This window comes from Furipterus horrens, unplaced genomic scaffold, assembly GCF_987537825.1.
Source record: "Furipterus horrens unplaced genomic scaffold, mFurHor1.1.pri manual_scaffold_2, whole genome shotgun sequence".
Lineage (NCBI taxonomy): Eukaryota > Metazoa > Chordata > Mammalia > Chiroptera > Furipteridae > Furipterus > Furipterus horrens.
In genome coordinates this window covers 171,513,814-171,537,103 of record NW_028327172.1, presented here as the reverse complement: position 1 = coordinate 171,537,103, position 23,290 = coordinate 171,513,814, and the positions used below count along the sequence as shown (strand labels likewise).

Here is a 23,290-nt window from a genome sequence, read left to right as displayed (position 1 = left end):
TCTCGTACTTGCCCTTACTGGGTATCAAACCTGCAACCTTGGTGTATAGGGTTGATGCTCTAAGCAACTGAACTACCCAGCCAGGGTGGTCCTTGTATTTTTAAATATTACTTTGTCCATATTTTTTGCATAGCATTTTTGCTGCTGTGTCAGTTAGGATTCTTTAGTTGTCAATAATAGGGTCAAATTCTATCTGACCCAAGTAAAATTTAGTTTATAGAAAGGATAGTGGTGGCTTTAGGAATCTTTAGGAAGTTTGAAAAATGGGCTAGGCAGAAGACAAGAACAAAAGCAGCTCATAATCAATGACTTTCTGGCCTTTCAATGCTGATACATCTCCTATTTTTGAACTTTGGTATATTGGTTAATGTCATACCAATGGCTTTCTTTTTGTTTCCCATAAGATCATCTATATCTCTTACATTGATATGTTTTTTATATTACCGATAGGACTTTTATATATTTTTTTGTATATTTTTACTGTTATCAAATTGGCATTTTGGAAGATATGAAAGACAACACATTTAAAAAAAATATTGACAAATTATGTCCCAAGAGTATCTAGAGTGGAAAAGGAATTGAAAAGCATGTCCCAAAGGATATGGAGAAATAGACTGGTAATGTTTATCCCAGAGTCTTAGGACGGGTGACTTGTTTGCAGTCTCACAACATGTCCAGGGTTATAGGAAATCAAAGAGTGGCTGATTTGGTCTCAGTATAAACAAGATGTTTCCTCTTTCTTTTCTCTGTTATCTACATTCCACCAGATGGGTCCATGTTGTGTATTTCATAACCTTGTTCGGGCCTTACCTCAAGATGTGGAGCTATCCTCACTGCTTTTCTCATTCAGGGCATTCTTCATTATTATAGTAGTCTTCTCCAGTGTCTTCCTCCTAACTTATCTTCACCAAAAACTCCCCCCACTCCCAGCACTGGTTATCATAACAAATTAGAAATTTACCAAAAAACTATGGAATAAATAAAGTCAGGAAGGACTGATATAGAGAAATATGAGTTATCCCACTATTGTTAGGTTCAGAGAAAATGAATAAGATTATATATGAAAGTCCTGAGGTTGCTTATGGGAAAATTCCTCATAAAGATTTATTTTAAGTCATGGGTTACCAAAAGAAGAAGATAACTTAAAATCCAGCAGTACCATAAAAAAAATGAGTCTAAATAGATTCCAATCTCTCTATATGACTTAGGTGTGGTACTGTTTGAGGGTAGGAAGGAGGACAGAATTAATAGGCTTCTAACCATTTTCCACTGGATTGTAGGGGCTCTTAGGAATGTAAGTTTTCTGTGCCCCAGGATGTGTTGTGTATGTATGTGTGTATCTCAGCAGTAGACTTCTGCGTTGCCCATCAAACTTTGCTAAAGATCTCATTTTTATTGATCTATCTGGGTTTCCACAAATGATGTTTATGTGAATAACAACAAGACAGATAAAAATTGGGGAAAAATGATGAAATTTATAGAAAAGTCTACAGCAGTATACACGAAGGGGGTAGAGATACTCTGATATAAATAGCGGTTTGTTCCTCTTAAATTCCTGTACTTGACTATGAGATGATTTAACATTAAATTAGCCTAGAGCAGTTTTAAAATTCAGTGAGAAGCTGCTGTTGATTGTCCATTTTTGCCCTGCAGCAAAATTTTTGTGATGAGACAGCAAATTTTTACATATTATAAGTCTGGGGTCCTAAAAGTGGGAGAGGCATTGCAGTTAATTAAATCCTCTAGCTAAGGGACTAGGCCTGAGAGAAGTTCTAAGGCATTGAGAAGCAGGCACCTCAGAACCCATCTCAGGCATACAATAAGGAAGTCTTAAAGACTTTCTGTTTGGGGATAAGAGCTGTTTAAAAGTTTTTGTTTGTTTATTTTTTTCCTTCTCTCACAAATGTGCTTATTTGCTTTTTTTCTTCGGAGTCCAAACTGATCGAAAAGTGCCAGTCTCTCTTGGGAGGCTAAATGAGTCCAGAAAATGTCAATGGAGGATCTTCCTGAGGGCTACATTTTATTTTACATGCATAATGAAACCCATGTCTAATATTCAAAATAACACAAGAATCAACAGTTATTTTTCAGTTACACAGGACATTACTCAAGAATACTAACCCGTCTATACTAAGTCTCCCCTTTTATACTAAGCAGAGAAACCTACCTATGGTAATCTCTATACACCTACTTTATTCTTCCTTCTCCCCATTAGCTTTCTGCTTCTTAGAAGCAGCAACAGAAATATGAAATCAAGGGGCCTTTGAAAAGCTTCAGACTGATGTTATGGGCTGCCACATCCACTAGACACTGGCTGCTGGGTGTACAGAGTCAAAAAGACCCAAATGCAACTGGAGTTTCCATCTATACCACTTCTATAAATGATTATTAAAGAATTGAATGAAAGGTGCTTTATAATAAAGTTACCTTCATAATCTTTTTGCCTTTCATGTTTACCCTTTATGCATGTTGCTGACATTAGAAACAAAGGGTCCTAACATATTTAAGTTAAGCTTTCAGTGATAATTTATAATAGTCTTTTCCCTGGATCCTGGCATAACTGACACAAAGAACTTAAGAACTTTTTACTTTTCCAGATTTTCTTTTGTGTGATAAAAAATAATATTTTAGTGCTTACTGAATAAGTGAATTATTTTTATCAGGGAAAAATGCAATTCTCATTATAGTGCTTTTTACTTGATTCTAAATATTTTTCCTTGCTCTAGTGATTTTAACATGTTTATATATACTAGCAAGTTAAACCCAATAAACATTTGTTAAGTAACTATTATGTTCAATATGCCCTACTAGGTGCTGCAGAGGATAACATGAATATGAAAAAACAAGATCACTAATGAATTAATAAAGATATAAACACATAAGGAATTATAAAAAAAGACAAGTTTCAAGTTTCTGGTGTCACAGGCAGATTTAACTGATAATATGATATACAGGAGTTTTTTGACCACACATTGTCACCGAGACCATGGAAGAACATGATCAAGGACAAAATACGGGCATAGTTTCCACAGAGAGAGATGTGGTAGAGTGTGAGGTGTTTCAAGCAATGATGAGTTAGTCTGGCTAGGTTTTTTTGTTTGTTTGTTTTTAAATATATTTTATTGATTATGCTATTATAGTTGTCCCAGTTTTTCCTCCTTTGCCCTCCTCTTCCCAGTACCCATTCCCTCCAGCAATCCCCACTTAGTTCATGTCCATTGATCATGCATATAAGTTCTTTGGCTTCTCCATTACCTATATTATTCTTAATACCTCCCTTATCTATTCTGTACCTACAAATTTGTGTTTCTTAGTCCCTGTACCTTTCCCCTATTCTCTCTCTTCCCCCTCCCAGCTGATAACCCTCCAAATGATCTTCATATCTATGATTCTGTTTCTGTGGTCCTTGTTTACTTTGTTTTTAGATTCAGTTGTTGACAGTTGTGAATTTGTTGTCATTTAATGTTCATAGTTTTGATCTTCTTTTCTTTTATAGTTGCCTTTAACATTTCATGTAACAATGGCTTGATGATGAACTCCTTTAGCTTTACCTTGTCTGATAGCTTTACTGGATAGAGTAGTCTTGGTTGTAGGTCTTTGCTTTCCATCACTTTGAATACTTCTTGCCAGTCGCTTCTAGCCTGCAAAGTTTCTTTTAGAAATCAGCTGAGTCTTATGGAAACTCCTTTGTAGGTAACTCTGCTTTTCTCTTGCTGCTTTTAAGATTCTCTCTTCATCTTGAACCATTGGCATTTTAATTATGATGTGTCTTGGTGTGGTCCTCTTTGCATCCATTTTGTTTGAGACTCTTTGTGCTTCCCGGACTTGTATGCTCATTTCCTTCATCAAATTAGGGAAGTTTTCTTTCATTTTTTTAAAATAAGTTTTCAATTTCTTGCTCTTCCTTTTCTCCTCTGGCATCTCTATGATTTAGATGTTGGTATGTTTGGAGATGTGCCAGAGGCTGTTTATTCTATCCTCTTTTTTTTTAAATTATTTTTTTCTTCTTGCTGGTCTGATTGAATGCTTTTTCTTCCTTATATTCCAAATTGTTGAAATTTGATTCTCGGCTTCATCCTCTCCACTGTTGGTTTTCTGTAGATTTTTATTTTACTTAATGCAACTTTCATTTCTACCCGGGTCTTTTTTATGCTATTGAAGTACCCAATGAGTTCTTTGAGCATCCTGATAACCAAGGTTTTGAACTCTGGATCTGATAGGTTGCTTATCTCCATTCAGTTTAGGTCTTTTCCTGGTGTTTTGTTCTGTTCTTTCATTTAGGCCATATTTCTTTGTCTCCTCAATTTGGCAGCCTCCCTATATTTGTTTCTGTGTAATAGCTGCTTTTACTCCCTTAGTGGCATGGCCTATGTAGCAAAGGCACCTGTAAATTGTGTGGGGTGGAGCCTTAGGTAACTACCAGAGAGGGCAACTTGCTTCACTGCTTTGTCAGTCTGTGTTGGGGAGGGTTCAGAGAGGGGACGATGGCACTGCCTGACCTGTGGAGATTTGTCTGGGAGGAAGCTGTCTCCCAGCACTCATCCTGTTGCCATCACTTCACTTTCTCCCATATGAACTTGTGCTCTTCTAGCTGTTGCCCTGGTGCTGCATCCCAGAGTGGGTAGGTGTGCAGAGTGGGTAGGCTGAGAATTTTGTGGGTCCTTTAAGAACAGTCTCCTGAGAATCCTGTGGTTTTTCTGCCACCCCAATGCCTACTGGTTTTTACAGGCGGAAGTTATGGGGATTTGTCTTCCTAGTGCTGGAACTTTGGGCTGGGTTGTCTGGCCTGGGCCTGAGATCACTCGCTCCTGAGGTATCCCTCTCGATTTTTATCCACTGCACATGAATGTGGGACAACCTGTTCTGCAGCCTCTCTGTACCACTCTGTATCTCCGCACCTCTCTATATCTCTGCCCCTCCTACCCATCTTGATAAATGTGGCTTCTTTAAATCCTTGGTTGAACTTCCATACAGCTTGGTTTTCTGACAAATCTGAATGATATTTGTTTTATAGTCTAGTCATAATTTTTCCTGTAGTTATGCAACGAGGTGAAGCATGTTTATCTACAACTCCATCTTGACTGGAAATCCCAATTTGGCTAGTTTTAAGACAAAAATGAAGTATTTGAGGGCATAAGATTTAATGCAAGATAAGGCTACAATGATGAATGGGGACATATGGTAGTTTAATTATAACAGCTAATATTTATCACACTTTTATGCAAAGTGCCAACCATATGTTTTAATTGCATTATTACATCTATTATTCCTATAACTCCTATAAGCATCCCATTAGGTAGATACTATTATTCCTCTTTTACAACTGATAACACATACAGAATACCAGATTGAAGAAGTGTGATTTAGAGTGAAGCCATACTATGGTGGTTTAAAAGTGTGGATTCTGAAGCCATAGATTCAATTCCTACCTAGCTCCTCTTCTAGAGTTTAGCAAATCTCCTAACCTCTTCATGAATTACTTTTCTCGTTGATAAATTTAAGTTGAAGGAGTAATTTCCTCAATGGACCATAATGAACATTAAATTAGTTGATACATGTAAAGGATTTAAAATACTGCTTGGCAAATAGTAAATGCTATTAGTTTGAACAATATAAAATTGTTGCTTTTACAGGTCAAATATTGACAATTTCAAATGGCCCAGTGTAATAGTTTTTAGCTATTATTGTTAATTTAAAAGACAAATGGGTGCCATTGAAGGCTTTTGCAATCTCTAATTGCATCCTATTCCCTTCTTTCCTTTCACATGTAGTCATACCACATAATAGTACATTGTAGTCTTATCTACCTCATCAACTGTATTGCAAATGGGCTTCTTTCCCATTCAGTTCCTGAAACCAATCTGAGCAGCCCTAAACAAAGTACCATAATAACTGCCTATCTGAATATTTCATATAACTAAGATAATGAACTATACCACCATATTAAGAAAAAGTATATAGAACAAATCTATATGTATTTCTTTAGTAGCTGGATCATATTTGTAAAAATGGAAGCACACATACAAGAAATTTTACAAAAAATGTTTCAGATAATTTATTCACTCATTCAATAATTCATTCAGTCCTTTTATTCAGTTTATTTTTATTGAGCACATCCTATACACAAGACACATTAACTACAGCAAAGTATACAAAGATGAATGTGACAGGTCCTGTGTCATTAGTAAGTATAACATTATCTGGAATTGAACTTGAACTATTGTATAACTGGTGGTGAAACATCTGGACTATTAAAACAAGGATAAATGGTTTTGTGACAAAAATTTATATTCTTCTATTTTGCAAGGATGACTGAAGTGAACAGATTTTTGTCTCAGAAGTTGTATTAATTTTCTATCATGAAGCACCAACTTATTCTAAAATTTAGCGGTGTTCTACAACACACATTTGTTACCTCACATAGTTTCTAAATACCAGGAAACCAGGAGTGGTTTAGCTGGGTTTTCTGGGTCAGGGTCTCTCATGATGTTATTTGACAAAAGATGTAATCATCTGACATCTTTACTAGAGCTATCACGTGGCCTACTCATATGGCTGTGGAAGGAAGGCCTCGTTCCTTGTTTTTTGGCAAAAGGTCTCTGTTCTCATCATGTAGGCCTTTCTCCAGGGCTGCCCTAAATATGGCAGTTGCCCCCCACCCCCAGCAAGGACGACGGCACAGTGGCCTTATGACCTCGTCTCCAAAGTTAGGTCTGTCATTTCTGCTTTCCTCTGTTCATTAGAATTGATTTACTAAGTCCAATCCATTTTCAATATGAGGAAGAATAAGCTATACCTCCAGAAAGAAGGAATATCAAAGACACTATGGATGTATTTTAAAACTACCACAGAAGTGATGTTAATGTCTCATTTAAATAATGTATTTGAACTTTTCTGGATCTAGTACAACTATTTGCATGTACTTGCTACTTTTTGTTAGTAACTTTTTAATCCTAGCTTTTCCATTTCCTGATTTAAAAGTAACACATCTTCATTATAGATTACTTAGTAAGCATAAAAAAATGTACAAAAAGTGAACCATCCATAACTCTATAATACAGACATAAGCACATTTAACACACTGTTTTGCTTTCTGAGTTGTATGTACAAATATTAGTGTTCACACACATGTAAACAGATATCTTATAGATAGTAAATATTTTATAATATTTTTATTTATAGTCTTATTTAGATACATAAAGAAAATTTACTCCTATAATTAAAATTTATTTGAAAACAACTCTAGTAGCTGCATAACATTCCATGGAAAAATATATCTTTTCTTCTTTCATCTTTTTTTTTCTATTTTTGACATTTAGGCTATTTACTTCTGTTAACAATAAATAGGAATATAGTAAGTATTTTTGCATAATGTTTTTGTATGTCTGATTATTTCAATATAAGATTCTAAACGTATAATTAAATATAAATTTATTGATAAATTCTTTTTTAAAAAATTATATACATTTGTATTTCTATCAGTAGTTTGAGGCCCATCTTGTAATTTGTTGAGTATTTAATATTATCATTTCTTAATCTTTACTAATAGACCAAAAAGTATATTTTACCTTTGTTTATTTTGTGTTTGGTTGACATGCCAGTTATTTTATTGTCTCTCTGCTCCAAATTCATTCTTTGCTGTCAGCTTTATGAAACGGATGTGAATCCTTTAAATGTTTTCTTTGCAGCTTGCGTGTCATGCTTTGTCAGTAGAGGGCGCCAGAGAAACACTGTGCTTCAAAAGAAAAAAAGTCAGTGTTTCCTGACTCCTGTGGGCTGGGTGGCCTGGCTCTTGGGAAGCTGCCTGTTTTTCTCCACTACTCTGCCCAGAGTGGTTTCTGCAGTGCTAGGTGATGGTAGCATGCAGCTTTCTCTAGCATTTATTCCTCCAATGCCTTTTCCAGTTTTTGATTGGGTTTGTGGTGGCATAGCCTGGAGTCTCAGTGCAGGCCTGTGACTAGCTCAAATCATTGCTCTGCGCACCTTCTCTTCAACTTGGTGCAAGCTCCTTCAGAGGGCCCTGTGGGGCTGATCATCTAGTGAGCCACTGGCCTGACCTTTGCCCCATGTGGCCTGAAGGGTGCCACAGAAACAAGTCATACACAGAGTTGTACTAGGTCTCTTCACAGGAGGCTCCTCCAGCTCTCAGTCCTAGCAGCGCCCTTCTTTCTCTGTGCCAACCCTGGAGCCTTGGCTTACCTGTTCCTCTAAACCATTTCCTGGGGACCTTCAGATACACACCCTATGTGACCCGAGCCTTGCACCTGCAGCAAAGTCCCAAGTCTCTCTGCACACCTGCCCAGCTGCCCCAGCAGGCCCGCCTCCCAGAGGTTGCTCCTGCTTGCTCTGTGGCTGTGGCCTCGCCCTGGCATGGGCAACCAGCCAGCTTTGTTATGCAATGGGCTGTAACCACACCTTCTCCAGTGAATTCTGAAGGCCTCAATCCAAGCTTTTCCTTTTCTGGAGCACTCTTTCTCAGCATTAGGCTGGCCTTTAGAGTTCTCTTTCCATCTTTTGCTTACTCTCCTATCATAACTTAATAATTCTTTGTACTAAATATCCCCTCTTTAAATTACTGTGTGGCCTCTCTCTCCGGGCTGGATGCAGACTCATACAGTTGATCACTGTTAAGACAAAACTTGTTTCACATGCTTAGTAGCTATTTGTATTTCCTCTTCTGTGATCTTACTTTACATGTTATCTGCCCTCCCCCCTTTTTTTCTATCCAACACTCGGTATTTTTCTTCTGCATTCTGTAGACTTTCAATATATTAAAAATAAATCTTTTGTCATGTTTATGGCAGGTACTTGATGCTACTGTAAGTTGTTTTCCTTTAAGTACACTGACTTATAACTCACATTTGCCAATTTTCTTACTAATTGATAGGTGAAAAGATAAAGATGCAAGCCTCCGTTTTGTGCAATAAAAAAAGACTTACTAGGACTGAACAGGTCACAGCACACTTCCTCTCATCCAGTTTAGGTTTTGGTGACACTAAGAAGTAATACTTTTGTCTTAAAAATGTTTCATAAACCAACAGGGTTTAGTACAGACAACTGTATCCCATAGTACAAGTATCGTATTCAAACAGTTTAACACAGCATGTATGAGGAATGCAAATGGTGGTAGTTTACTGAGTAGAGGAAAGCTGCATATGACTCCATTTTAATATAGAGTTCATAAATAAAATCATAGATGAAACTTGTGGCATTCTCAGTGTTTTCTTTTTCAAATTGGTTTAGCAACTTGTAAATAACTTGAACATTGTTTTATAGAATGAGATCTCTTGAAATAAAAGAGCAGCACTCAAGAGTCCTTGCCTAACTTCAGCTACTACAGGTTTGCATTGTCCTTTGTATTCATTCAGTAACAATGGTCATTGAGGGCCAAGTCTTGGCTTAGCTGATTAAATATGTTAGGCCTCTGTGGTGTATATGTTTGGAAAAATAAAGAAAACTAGTTTAACTGACCTAAAAAAATTCTTAAGAATACTTCTGAATGTCATCAGTGAAACAGAGTAAGAAGAACGGCTCAGGTTGAGAAAATTACAATTTGGATTTCTTAGCAGAGTCCACAAGCTTTTCCTTCCCAAAAGACTGATAGCTCTGATGTTATAGATAGCCAAAAGTCACCTGCCCACATAAAGACAGCCCTAGATTTTATGAAAATACTAGAATTTTCAAAGAGCTATAAGACACTGTTACCATCAGATTCCTTGGTGGGGGAAAGTATGTGCTTCCACTTTATTTCATGAGGTGGCAGCTTTTACTTCTGAGTCATTTCTGAGAGTTGGTTGTTGATATTCCAGTTCTCTTGATAGTTCAGGCTAAAAGATGTTTAAACTGTATGATATTGAAGACGCCATTTAAATTCCAGCTCATTGAGTGTTTCACTATAAAGGCTATTGGAATACATAGTATCCAAGCTTATTTCAGTTACTGAAACTAAGTTCAAGCTCATTTCAGTCTAACTGTGAACCTTAGTGAACCTCATCATCTCAAAGAGAGACAAGCTTTTCCAATATTCAATTTTCTACAGATTCAAGTTCATATATATTTGTATGAATGCAAGTATAGGATATATGCACTCATCAAATAATATCTCTCTGATTTTGTTGAAGTGTTTTAGCAAGAGCAGCTTGTACTACTAAACTGTCGTCTCTGTTTTTACTACCTGTTTACTTTGAAGACATTTCAGTATAATAGCCTTTTCTGTACTGAATCTGAAAATGAAAAGGAGAAAAAGAGTATTAAAGTTTGGACACATTTTGTGCATTGAACCTATTCAAGGAGCAAGCACCCGGCATGCATGTTCTTGACTTACTTTGTTGTTATTCTTTGAATCTCTCTTTTTTCTTCTTCATTTAATCTTTGAAGAATAGATTCCAGGAGAGAAAAATGAAAGTTAATGTACTGAGCCACCTGAAAAACACACACACACATACACAAAGAGAGAAAGCAGAGCATTTATGGGAGAGGTATTGAGTCAGGAGGAAGCAAAGGCAGATTCAGGGTGAGGGCACTCATACATCACTGCTAATTTCCTCGATATCTTTATCCATGAGGAAAATGCGAGCATTCTCTTTGGAAGGTCCCTGTAGGAGCCTATGCAGCAGTGGAATGTCTGTCTTCTTTAGCCGTCTCCTTTCTGTGAATGAAAACAAGAACCAACTACAGTCAAGAGGCCAAACCAGTGGAAAAGAAGAAAGATAATTTGGTCATTTACTTTCTTTTCTTTGCTCATTTTGAAAAGATGTGAAAAAAACCTCCCCTCCCCCAAAACAACAATAACAATAGTAAGAAACAAACCCAGGTACAATAGGAGACACTCATTCAAAATAATTAAATTGAAATTAAAACCTTTAAACTAACTATAAAATGGACTTATTTCTCTTATTATCCCTCAAAGTTTGACTCAGAGAATTCAATCTTGTCTTTGGTTAGTATGCTCAAACGTCCAGCCCCATTTATTTCTTTTATCGAGCAACACACTGCAAAATTTCTTTATAATTTTTCATTAGTTCATTCATTCACTCATTCACTCAATACATATTTATTCATCCTTGTCTACTTCAGTTAATGTAATTCCATTTTTTTAGTTATTTAGGTTCAATACTTTGTAATTATCTTCAATTCTTCCCTTCTCTTTTACTCCACATCCAATCCTTGGGTCTTCCCTAAACATATATTCAGAATCTTTTGATATTAGAGTATTTTATTATTTCATTCATCTGTGGGCTTCACTCATTCAGCCATGATAATAAGATAAGAAAGAAAATAACTTCTAGTTTGGTATATTCCCAGTACTTCTAATTTCCAAAAGTTGTATATAAATACTCCTACCACAAAAGCATCTCTAGCTTTCTGTCAAAGTAGCTTTCACATCTGAGTTCATTTTTATCAGAATGAAGCATGAACAGAAGAGAGTGCCCTTATAATCATCTTTTTTTCTCCTTCCTTGTTTCTCTCAAATATTTTTGAGTTCCTACTATGTGTCATGTATTTTTGTATAGTTCTGGGTACACTATAGAATAAAACAAAGTAAAATCATTTCCTTCACAGACCTTACATTCTAGTGGACGATACAAATAATAAAAAATAATAATAAAATATGCCCTAAGTTAGTAATAAGTATTCAGAAGAAAAATAAAGAAAAGAAGGGCTGGGCTAGAATGTATGTGTGAGTAAGTGTGTACAGAGGAGAAGTTTGCAATTACTGATAGGGTGACTGGGGAAGGCCTCAATGAACAAATAACATTTAAGTAAAGACCTAAAAGAGATGAGGGTGGAATCATGAAGCTGTTTGGGTTAAGGGTGCTCTAACTAGAGTAAGTAAACAAGTAAAGCAGCCCTGAAGCCAGGGCATGTAGTAAGCATGGAAAAGATGAGGGGAGGGTTAGTCAAAGCTGAAGAGAAGTAATGAGGCCACTGTAAAAACCCTGACTTTACTGTGAGAAGAGAGACCATAGGAGGAATTGAGAAGAGGCTCACATCTCAGTCTGACTTACACTATAAATAAACAGTCTCTGCTATATTGGAATAGACTGAAGGGGAAAGAATAGACCAGTTAGTCCTTTTTACATTATCATCTATCTATAACATAAATTCCCTTGGGCTCTTAAAAGTTCTAAAAGTTAGAACTTTTCTCATCCCTAGGCTGAACTTACCCTAGGGAAAACACCAAGAGAGGGTCTAGAACACAGAAGCCCACAACTGAAGTGACATTATCTATTTCTGTTTCCACAAAGTCAGCATTTACTCCTTTAATTCTTCTACCATTTCTGAAGCAATAAGGAACCCTGATAATTTAGCTCCTCTCATCCACTAGAATCCTTTTTTGAGCTCTGTATCTTATGTTAACTTGGTTTTGCATTTTCAATTTGTTCTATTCTGGATATTATAGAGCAAGGTTTCTTAATGATTTTGCTTCATGGTCGCCTGGAATAATTATTAGAAATACATATTCTTAGACTGTTCCCAGATCTGGAGGGGCTTTGGAATTTGATTTTAAATGAACTCTACAGGTAATTCTGAAGTGCGCTACAATTTGAGAAACACTATTATAGATTATGGGCCTCATCAGATAAAGGTGTTGAAATGCACCTATCTTTATTTTCCAGATTATTACTCAGACAGGTGCTGTATGTTGCATTCCTTCCTCTCTTATGATTATTTTCAGTTCTTGATTTTATGTGCAAGAAATTTTGACACAAAATATAAGTGATATTGATATTTACAGATAAAATTTTAAAGACCTACATTTTTACAGGAAAAATGGACATTTTCTCTGATTATAAAAATAACGCATGCTATTGAGGAATGAAAATGGGGTACACATTCACAGTTATCAAAAAAATAAGTTCCAAAGCCCTAACGTGCAGCATGGTTACTATAGTTAATTAAGGTATTGTACACTTGAAAGTTCCTGAGAGTAAATATGAGACGTTCTTACCACAATGGAAAAAAGTTTACATAAAGTGATGCATGTGTTATTCATCTTGATATTGATCATCATTCTACAATGTATATATGTATCAAATCATTATGTTGTGTACTTCAAATATATATAATTGCATGTCAATTATTACCAATTATTCTTCAATAAAGTCAAAACACACCAACACACACATGTACACATACACACGCACACTATTGTAATTGAAACTACAGAGAGAAGTACAAAGCAGAAAGTAAAAATCACCTGGAATCTCAGAACTCTGAGACAATCAACATTATCATTTTAGTACCATACCTTTATATATCTCTTTATATACAAAACATATAATCCGTAAAGATAGTAATGTACTAAAATAAAATATAATAGTAATATTTTATTGTAGACATTTTTTAAACTGTGGTATTTTTCATACCTTTCACCCTGATCATATGATCATATCTACCACATATTTAAAAAAGGGATTTATAATTATTTTATAAAAATAGAATCATAGATAAACATTTTAGGCATCTTGCATTTTTTCATTTAATGTATATTATAGAATTTCTTCCATTCAGTTTGTGTAAATCTAACTCATTCCATTTAATGTCTGAATGATAATCACTTATTTAATCATTTCCCTATGATGAGTAACTTTAGCTTTTCGTCATTATTAACAGCTTTGCCCATAAATCTGTAGGTACTAGTCTTTTTATTTTTTAGAAATAAATTCTCATTGGTGGGATTTCTGGGATAAAGAATACATATGTATACTGTAAATTTTAATAAATACTGCTATAGTGAATTCTGAAAAAGCACAACAGTTATATTTTCACTAGAATTGCATGGAAGTACATCTTTGTGTACACTAGCCACAGGTGGTCATTTAAAAACATTTTGCCAATCTGATGAGTGGAAGATAATTTTGCATTGTAAATTGAACCTGCATTTCCATGACTACTGCATTTCTTTGAATACTTGTATTTCCTTGAGTTCAAGCCTTTTCCTAAAAAATATTTACTGGCCATTTTAATTTTTTATTCTTTGAATTGCTTTATCATACTTTTTTCTTTTTTTACAGAACTGGTTGCAAGAACTCTTTGATATTTTAGATATTAATATTTTTTCTGATCTCCTACACAATTTACTGTTTATATATTTTACATGTTTCTACTATTTTATACCAGTCAATGTTTTTCCTAAACTAGAATATGAATATATATACACACAACCTTAGAATTTTAAAAAATTTATATGTATATTTCTTATGTTTAAGCTTTCAGATAAGGGCTTATTTTTGTATATGTTTGGAGATACAGCTTAATTTTCTTATAGTTATTTTGACATCAACATGTATTATTTTATTTTATTCATTTCTGGCTTAAACATTCTGACACTTAATTTATAAGCTGGGATACTTCTACAATCTAACATTTAATTTTTTTCAATTTTGAGGTTTTCAAAAATTTGAGTATCACCTTATTTTTTCTCTAATCTCTCACTAGCTGCTCCTAGCATCCCACAAGCAATACCTTCCCAATGCCCTAGTTCTGACATTTTACGCCCTACCAACAACTTCAGACTGTTTCTCTACCTAGAAAGAATAACACTCCTACAATGTGTCAGACACTCTGCTAAGAAAGATAACAAGATCAGAGAAAAATTATATGCAATGATGACTCCAGTTAGAGTTACAGTGAGAAGGAAAAACTAAAAAGAAAGGAGTACAAGAGATCAATAATGACTTAATGCTTAACAATTACTGGAAAAGCTTCTGGGAAACTTCATGGATTATTGAGGGCTCTAGATCAGTTTAGATAATTAAGTGTTTGGCTAAGAAGCAAACTCTTTTGTGTTATAAAGTTGTCTAGGGTACCTTATTCTTTGGTTCTTCTAGAACACCCTCCCCTCCTTTCTTCCTTCTCTCCCTTTCTTCCACAGAATGAAGTAAACTGCTCCTCTGCCTTCCTTGTGGGCAGAGAACTGTAACACACAGGAGACAGGTACAAAGAATGATCAAGCTTTCTTACCTCCTGTTGCAAAAATAATGTAAAGTGCAAAATCCTGGGCACTGTTTTCAATCTGTCAGTGGAAAAAAAATGAACAGACTTGAATTCTTTGTTGTCATATGATGTTTACTAAGGCAACCAGACCCAGATTATGTATCCATTTTCTCACATTCATTTTTCATTTTTACACCTAAAACCTTCTCTGCTCCCTGGGAATAATGTAATTTCTCAGGGCACAATTAATAAAAGATGTCATACATAGGAAAGGATTCTTCAGAACTGAACATCTAATTTAGATTTACATGTTTATAGGTCTTTTTCATAAGAGAGAATTTATGTGTCTTGTTGTTAAATTATATACAAGATATTTATACCTCAGTTCAGTGATAAAAATTACCTTAAATTTTTGAAGAAGTTGCTTTATTACTTCTTCAGTGTTCATGTTACTGTTTACTCTGACCTTAGTTTCTGATCCAAAGGCTGGAGTGAAAATTGATGTCTAAAAAAAAAAAAAAAAAAAAAAAAAAGACTGTCATATGTTTTAAAATTATAGCAAATTAACAACAGTCAAAATTTTGAAACTGGCCTTCTTTGGGAAAAAAAATAAAATAAAATAGAAATCCAAGATCACCAGTATAAAACACTTCTTTTCTTGCTTTTGCTTTCTTTGTTGTTGTTGAGTATCATGCCTCTTTTTAAGCAGACATATTGTTTCTAGAGTAAATTAGTAAAACATAATTCAGCTATTTTAAAAATATTTTCAGTAGATAATCACACCATTCTTTAGTATAATTTAAGATTTAAGAATAAGTTAAATATTATAACTAAACACAATTGGTGGAAATGCAGATTGGTGCAGTCACTGTGGAAAGCAGTATGGAGATACCTCAAAAATTAAAGGTGGATCAGCCTTTTGACCCAGTGTTCCCACTTCTGAGAATATATCTGAAGGAACCTAAAACACTAATTCAAAAGGACATGAGCACCCTTATGTTCATTACAGCATTATTTACAATCGATGAGATATGGAAGCAGCCCCAGTGTCCATTAGTAGATGAGTGGATAAAACAACAAGGGGACACTTTACACAATGGAATACTACTCGGCTGTGAAAAAGAAGACAATATTACCCATTCAGACAGCATGGATGGGCCTGGAGAACATTATGCTAAGTGGAATAAGCCAGTCAGAGAAAGACAAATACCATACTGTTTCACTCATATGTGAAACAAACTCAACTAACAAGCAACATAGAGACAGACTCATAGATGGAGAGCAGGATGACAGCTAAAGGGGGGTGCTTAGGGGGTAGAAGAACTGAGCAAAAAGGAGAAAGGACTCATGGACATGGACAACAGTGTGGTGATTACTGTGTGGAGAGGGATAAAAGAGAGCTAAATGGTAATGGAAAACTATAATAGAAAAACGTGGAAAAGAAATATTGAAAAAAAAAATTTTAATTAAAAAGTAAAACAAAAAACCAGCAAGCTGAGTTTCCAAGACCAAAGAAAAAAAAAAGTAACACAAGCAGGCATTTTTAAACTCACATGCAGCACTTTCCTCCTGCATAGAAATAATTGTTCTAAATTGTTTTTAGTTTGAACCATATGAAATCACTCCCTCTTGATTCATCAGAAATGATCCAATGTTGCCAGTTTCATATGGTTCAGCCTATATCTCAGCTGAAGGTTGGGGTAAAAGTGCCACCAGCTGAAGCTCTATGAGGTCTGTTCATAAAGTATCCAGCCATGTAATAAAAAAATAAAGACACTTATTGAAGAAGATACAAGATATAAGAAACACTGTACATAGGACATGATGCCTCAGTCCCCTGCACAACAGGCTCCTTGGACCTCACCCAGTTCTCCCAGTCACCATCAGCTCTCCCATTGTATTTTCCTGAACCTCGTTGATGGTTTGAAATCTCTTTCCTTTCAAAGGTGATTTTACTTTTGGGAAAGGTCAGAAGTTGCGGGGTGCCAAATTTGGGCTGTGGAGGGGCTGAGTCACCTGGGTGATTTGATGTTTCACCAAAAAGCTCTGCACCAGATTTGATGCATGAGTGGGCATGTTGTCATGATGAAGCTGCCAATCACCAAATGCCCATAGCTGTGGCCTTCTGAATCATCCAAATAGATTCTGTGGAGGAATGTTCAAGCTTAATGCAAAATTGGATGCAGATTCATTGCTTTACTCTCTCAGTTGTTTTGCATTTGATGGCCACAGTACACATGCTCACTCAGTGGCATCTACTGCTCTGACTGACTAGTACAGTGGAGTCATCATTGTTCACACATGAGCATTCCGGTCCACTCTCCTTGGCTGCCAGGTTACATTGATATTGTTTTTGTGCAAACCATTCTCATTATATTAACAATGGCTGGACTTTTTCCAGACAGATCTTGTATGGTTTGATATCTTCACGGAGTTTGACAGTAGCACTAGATTAGGATTCAGGAGACCTAGATTCTAGTGTCCACTAATTCCAATTTTTTCAGCTCACTTAAGATTGAAATCTGAAGAGGCCTTAATGAGTTCATTTACAAAACAAGAGAGTAGGATTAAATGATCTCCTAGACATTCTCATGTGCCAACATACAATGAATTTGAAATCTTTTTCAGAGTTTTATTCTAAGATGACTTTCTTTATATCAATTTTGTTGGCCAAAACATATAATACAACTCCATTATAAAGTTATTTCTTATTGCATGGATAGAAATATGCTACAAATCAAATAATATTCATAACTTATTTACAAATATCACAATGTAAGCTCTAATATGGGTGTTATCCACAGCCTAACAATATTGGCATTATCAAGAGTTTCATGGTATAAAAACACATTTAAAGACTAAGTCATTTAAGTTTAGAGACACTCATAATTACATACCCATTGATAGAGTGCTTTGGGTTTTGGGGTATTTTTTTTTCTCTTTTTTTGCTAGTTATAAAATTACAGTGAATGACATTTTTATAAAATACTTGTAATCCCAGCCTGATCTCTTTCAATCAACAACAAAAAAGCTAAGGTAAATTGAGTTCTTCCTTTGTTTTAGGCACTGTGCTTAACTCACCTTATTTCATTTAATCCCATTAACAACTTTGTAAAGTAGGAAAGATAAAGGAACTCAGGCTAAGAAATTGAGTAAATATTTAACTTTGCTCAGCAAAAGTTTGAAATTAGATCATCAAGCACCCAAGCATTGACTCATTTAAGCACTGCTACATGGCCAACTTAGTGCTGATTTCATTTTTATCACAGGAAATCCCATCTGGAAGCCAATCATTTGGTATAATGTGGCTTTCACAGCCTTCTTTAACACAAGTCATCTCACGAGAGCACCACGCATAGCTTAATTCTGAGAAGAAGAAGAAACCAGGGAAATCTATAGTTGCACATTAGTTGGGGACTGTCAATGTCACTTTATGGCCAGAAGGATAATCCTTGAACCAAAAACATGTCTAATTTGAACAAAGAATTTAGAAGAAAGGTTTGTTTCCACCAGCCTCCAAAGGCATAAAAGGTGGAAGAAGAAAAAATAAGATAAAAATCCCTACAGGAAAATGCTTAAGATAAATGAGTTAATATTTTGAGTTAAAGGGCTTAGAATGGTACCTGACACAGAGTAAGTACTTCTGAAGTATTTATTCAATGAATGGATGAATAATTACTAAAATACATGACACAAAAAATATTTGTTTTAGAAAAATGATACAGTTTTTACTTTCAGTAAAGTAAATGTCTTACAAATAGTATGAAAAGGCACATGTAAAATGAACACATATTAAGTGAAAAATCAGAATACAAGTATGATCTAAACTATAGCTATACTTGTATTAAAAATAGCAAGTGTATTTGTGCAAGACCTGGAAGGCAACATGCAAAATAAGAACTTTGATTTAATAGAGTAAATAGGGCTGAAAAAAAATTAAATGTTATTTAAATGTTAATGTTTCATGTACTGATTTTTTTTGCCCATGTTCTGCACTCCTTTCTGGCTGGGGCACCAGTGAATTCATTTTTATATTTCCAATGCTTGGCATAGTACCTTCCACTTAGATAAAGTTCATCCAACATGGTGGCTAAGAATTTGGGTGCTGGAGTAAGACAAAGCTGTGTTCAAGTTCAAATTTACTACTTAAAAGCAGTGTGACCTAAGACAAATTGCTTAACCTCTGTGAATCTCAATTAACTCATATGTAAAGTAGGGAAAGTAATTGTAACTACTTCATAGCATTGTTATAGTGATTAATGACAAAAATTCACCAAAATCAATTCAAAACAGTTAGTTTAATACCTAAAACACAGAGACTACCCAGGAAATATTAGATATACTAGTACTACTGTTATTGCTAGCATAATAGACAACACTATTTTAAATTTTATCAGTAGAATTATAACTCACCTCATGGTTATAAAAGTGTCCATTAATAGAGGCTCTCTGTCTCTGTCTGTCTTTTCTGTTCATCATTGGAGGCTTCATTCTTTTTCTCACCAGGGCTGCTTCACTCATGGTTCTATAGAGCAACGGTGATTTGGACTCTTCATCTGCATGAAGCTTCAGAGTGCTACTGTGACAAGATAAATACTCTGGGAAGAATAAAGATGATAAGGCCATATCATTTAGCTGCCTACCTCTTTGCGTCCTGGGTGGATTTGTAGATGTGTCTAATAAGTAATGTTGTAGCTAAACAATGGACTCTAATGCTTTTAAACAGTGAGAAAATAACTATGTTCTCATGTAGGAAGAGAGCCTGCTGGTGACATTTGTGTTCCATATTACCTTGAGACTTTAAGTATTTTTCTATTATAATTAGAATATCATAAAATAGTCATGAGGTAGTTAATCTTCCTCTAGTACTGGTCCTAAAATACAAGTGGATTTTTATGGTATCCTTGGTGTTCAGATATTGAAATTCCCCTAGGTACAGATAATTTTTTTTTCCAAGTGGCTAATTGGAAAGACCCTTATCTAAAAGATGTCTTAAGAAAAAGATAAGGGAATCCTGAAAGAAACATGTTCATTACAGAATATGGTTTGTTACAGTGACAGCAGAAGAAGCTGAATTAATAATAGTTTAAAAACAACTAAACATCAGAAGTTGTTGGTAAACTCAGGAAGGTAATGCCAAAAGGAACCCTTGTTCAGTATGAAGCCAATTTGGTAATATCACCACCCAGGACCAATATCACCCCCAGCCTCAGTCATCTTCCTTCTTGGATCTCCATCTATTACACTAAAAACAAAGTTCATGTAAAATGCAATATTACAACTGACATTTAGTAGAGTTTCAGTAAATGATAGCCATTGATGTCACCACAACAATAATTATTATTGTTATGACTACTTATGTTACTTGTTATAGAAGCTGCATTTTCCATAGGTTTTGTATGGCCTAACATAAAAAGCTACTGAGTATAATAAATTATCCTAATCCTTGAAGAAAATATTGAACAACTTTATGAATATAAACTTTATTTAAATCAGTAGCTCTCCCTAAAAATTTGGGTTCTGGAGTCATCCCTAAGTGACTTGATGTAATTTTTAAAATCATCGTATCTTTATATAACCAAGTAATGTTCTTAAACATCATACCGGAACTATAGTGATTTAAGTGTGCTCCTAAGAGCCTTTCATAAAAGCATAAAATAAGAATTATTTATGTAACAGGGAAATGGCTATGATCCATGTATCAAAGCCTCTTCGTTAATAATTGTTTGACACTGACCTTCCTGGGAATTCATTGTTTCAGATGATGGAATCTGGGTCCTGTCCAGTTCACTAATATTATGAAGATCATCAAATTCTCCCCAGCGTGTCATTCCCCTGAAAAATAATAAATCTTATAAGTGACATCAATTTCATTCATAATGAGGTCTGTGATAGTTTTTGGACTTACAGAATTAATATTATAGGGGCCTCTGTAGGTAGATACATCACCCTAGTTTATAACAATTTTACATTATTAAAATGATGTTTATACCAGAGTGCCCAGCATATATTTTAAATACTTCCTTTACATATTGTTGCCATATCTTGACACAATAATCTAGTTACAGACTGAAACACAAGATTATATAGATTCTGTAAAATGTATGTGCAAGTAGAATTAGTAGGAACCGACATAATCCATTGTTATAGAGAGAACTTATAATGTTCTTAAGAGAGATTAGACACAAGTGTTCATTCTGCCAACATGCATTGAGTTCCTGTTCTTTTTTTTCAAAGCATTGTTAGGTAAAGTGGCTTCAAAATAATCAAATGGTGCCTATCTTTAAGGCCTTGACTACTGTGAAGAATGTAATTTGCAAAAAAGGAAAGTGTATGGAAACTTCTTTTCTAGAAAACCATGATTTATATGGGATACTAACAATTGTCAATATATTCTAAAGCTTGGAATAAATAAAACTGGCAACTGCTTATTTTTTTCCATGTGGGCCAACACTCATCTATTTTTGTTTGTTTGTTTATCTGGCCTTAAGCAAGTTACTTATCTTCTCTGTGACATCTCTATAAAATGGGAATGCTACATTATAACCCAGGAACCATTAGAGATCCAAGCTATTCCTGGCCCTCTCTAGCTTAATGGATACTGTTATTGATTGGGCCAGTCTTAGTTTTACTGTGAGTTCCTTTCATAATGCCTATTTCCCTTATGACAAAAAAAAAAAAAAAAAAATTCACCCATAGGGAATTTGTGACATTAACTTCGGTGGTAACAAAAAATGCTTCCTAATATTAGTGGTCATTATCTCCAAATCAATAAAGATGATATACCACATAAACAAAATGAAGGATAAAAATCACATGACCATATCAACAGATGTAGAAAAGGCATTTGATGAAATCCAGCACTCATTTTTGACAAAAACATGCAGAAAGTGGAAACAGAGGAAACATAACTCAACAACGGACATTTATGACAAGCTCACAACATCGTACTCTATGGGCAAAAACTAAAAGCATTTCCCTTACGTTTAGGAGGAAGACAGGAAGGTCTGCTTTCACAACTCTTATTCAACATAGTATTGGAAATCCTACACATAGAAATCAGATAAGAAGAGGAAATAAAAGGCATGCAAATTGGAAAGGAAGGAGTAAAACTCATTATTTGCAGATGACATGATACTGCATATAGAGTAACCTAAAGATTCCACCAACAAAACTACTAGAACTGATAAATGAGTTCAGTAAAGCAGCACAATACAAAATAAATAACCAGAAAAGAGTTGCATTTTTTATATACCAATAATGAATGATCAGAAAGGGAAACTAAGAAAACAATCACATTTACAATTGCATTTAAGAAAAACCCAAAACCTCATAGTAAATTTAACCAAGGCTGTAAAAGACCTGTACTTGGAAAATTATAATACACTGAAGAAAGAAATTGGAAAATATACAACTAAGTAAATGTATATACTGTGTTCAGTGATAGGAAGAATTAGCATCATTCAAATGTCTATACTACCAAAGCAATCTATAGATTCAGGGCAATTTCTATCAAGATAACAATGCTGTATTTCACAGTACTAGAACAAATTTTCCAAAAATTTATATAGAACTACAGAAGATACTGAATAGCTACAGCAATCATGAGAAAGAAGAACAAAGTTGGAGGAATCATGCTACCTGATATCCAACTATACTGCAAGGCCATAGTAATCAAAACAGCCTGATACTAGCATAAAATGGACAATCAGATCAATGGAACAGAATAGAGTGCTCAGAAATAAGCCCATGCCATTATGGGCAATTAATATTTGACAAAGGAGAAAAGAACATACAATGAGTTAAAGATAGGTGATTCAATAAATGGTGGTAGGGAAATTGGGCAGATATGTGCAAAAAAATGAAAATAAGGCTGCCGTCTTACACCATACAGAAGAATAAACTCAAAATGGTGTATAGACTTAAATGTAAGACATGAAACCATAAAAATCCTAGAAGAAAGCATAGTCAGTAAAATCTTGGATATTTCTCATAGCAATATTTTTTCTAATATGTCTCCTCAGGCAAGGGAAGCAAACAAGAAAACAAATGGGACTACATCAAACTAAAGTTATTTTGCACAGCAAATAAAAACATCAGCAAAATGAAAAGACAACCCACTGAATGGGAGAAAATATTTGCCCATGATAAATCTGATAAGAGGTTAATATCCAAAAAAGAACTTATAATAATACCACCACCAATAACAACGACACCCAAACAATACAACTTAAAAATGGGCATAAGACCTGAATAGACACTTCTCCAAAGAGGACATACAGAGGGCCAATAGCATATGAAAAGATGTTCAATGTCACTAATCATCAAAGAAATGCAGAATAAAACCATA

At 34.8% G+C, this 23,290-nt stretch overlaps 1 protein-coding gene across 4 annotated transcripts in view; it reads right to left on the bottom strand.

The window, feature by feature from the left end:
• Positions 1–6,068: 6,068 nt before the first annotated feature.
• RASSF6 (Ras association domain family member 6) overlaps positions 6,069–23,290 on the bottom strand; it is a 58,830-nt gene continuing 41,608 nt past the window's right edge. The window contains exons 5-12 of one of the 4 annotated variants that reach the window (XR_016509105.1): positions 20,678–20,775; positions 19,354–19,538; positions 15,344–15,445; positions 14,968–15,019; positions 10,530–10,648; positions 10,325–10,422; positions 9,706–10,223; positions 6,069–7,730 (exon numbers count right to left, since the gene is read on the bottom strand). Coding sequence is in view for 3 of the 4 variants with exons in the window: in XM_090266769.1 (XP_090122895.1) it covers positions 7,697–7,735; positions 10,175–10,223; positions 10,325–10,422; positions 10,530–10,648; positions 14,968–15,019; positions 15,344–15,445; positions 19,354–19,538; positions 20,678–20,775 (742 nt within the window). In the remaining variant the exon portion in view is untranslated. Of the gene's footprint in view, positions 10,224–10,324; positions 10,423–10,529; positions 10,649–14,967; positions 15,020–15,343; positions 15,446–19,353; positions 19,539–20,677; positions 20,776–23,290 lie in introns of all 4 variants that reach the window. The other 3 variants (XM_090266769.1, XM_090266771.1, XM_090266770.1) reach the window with 3 other exon arrangements.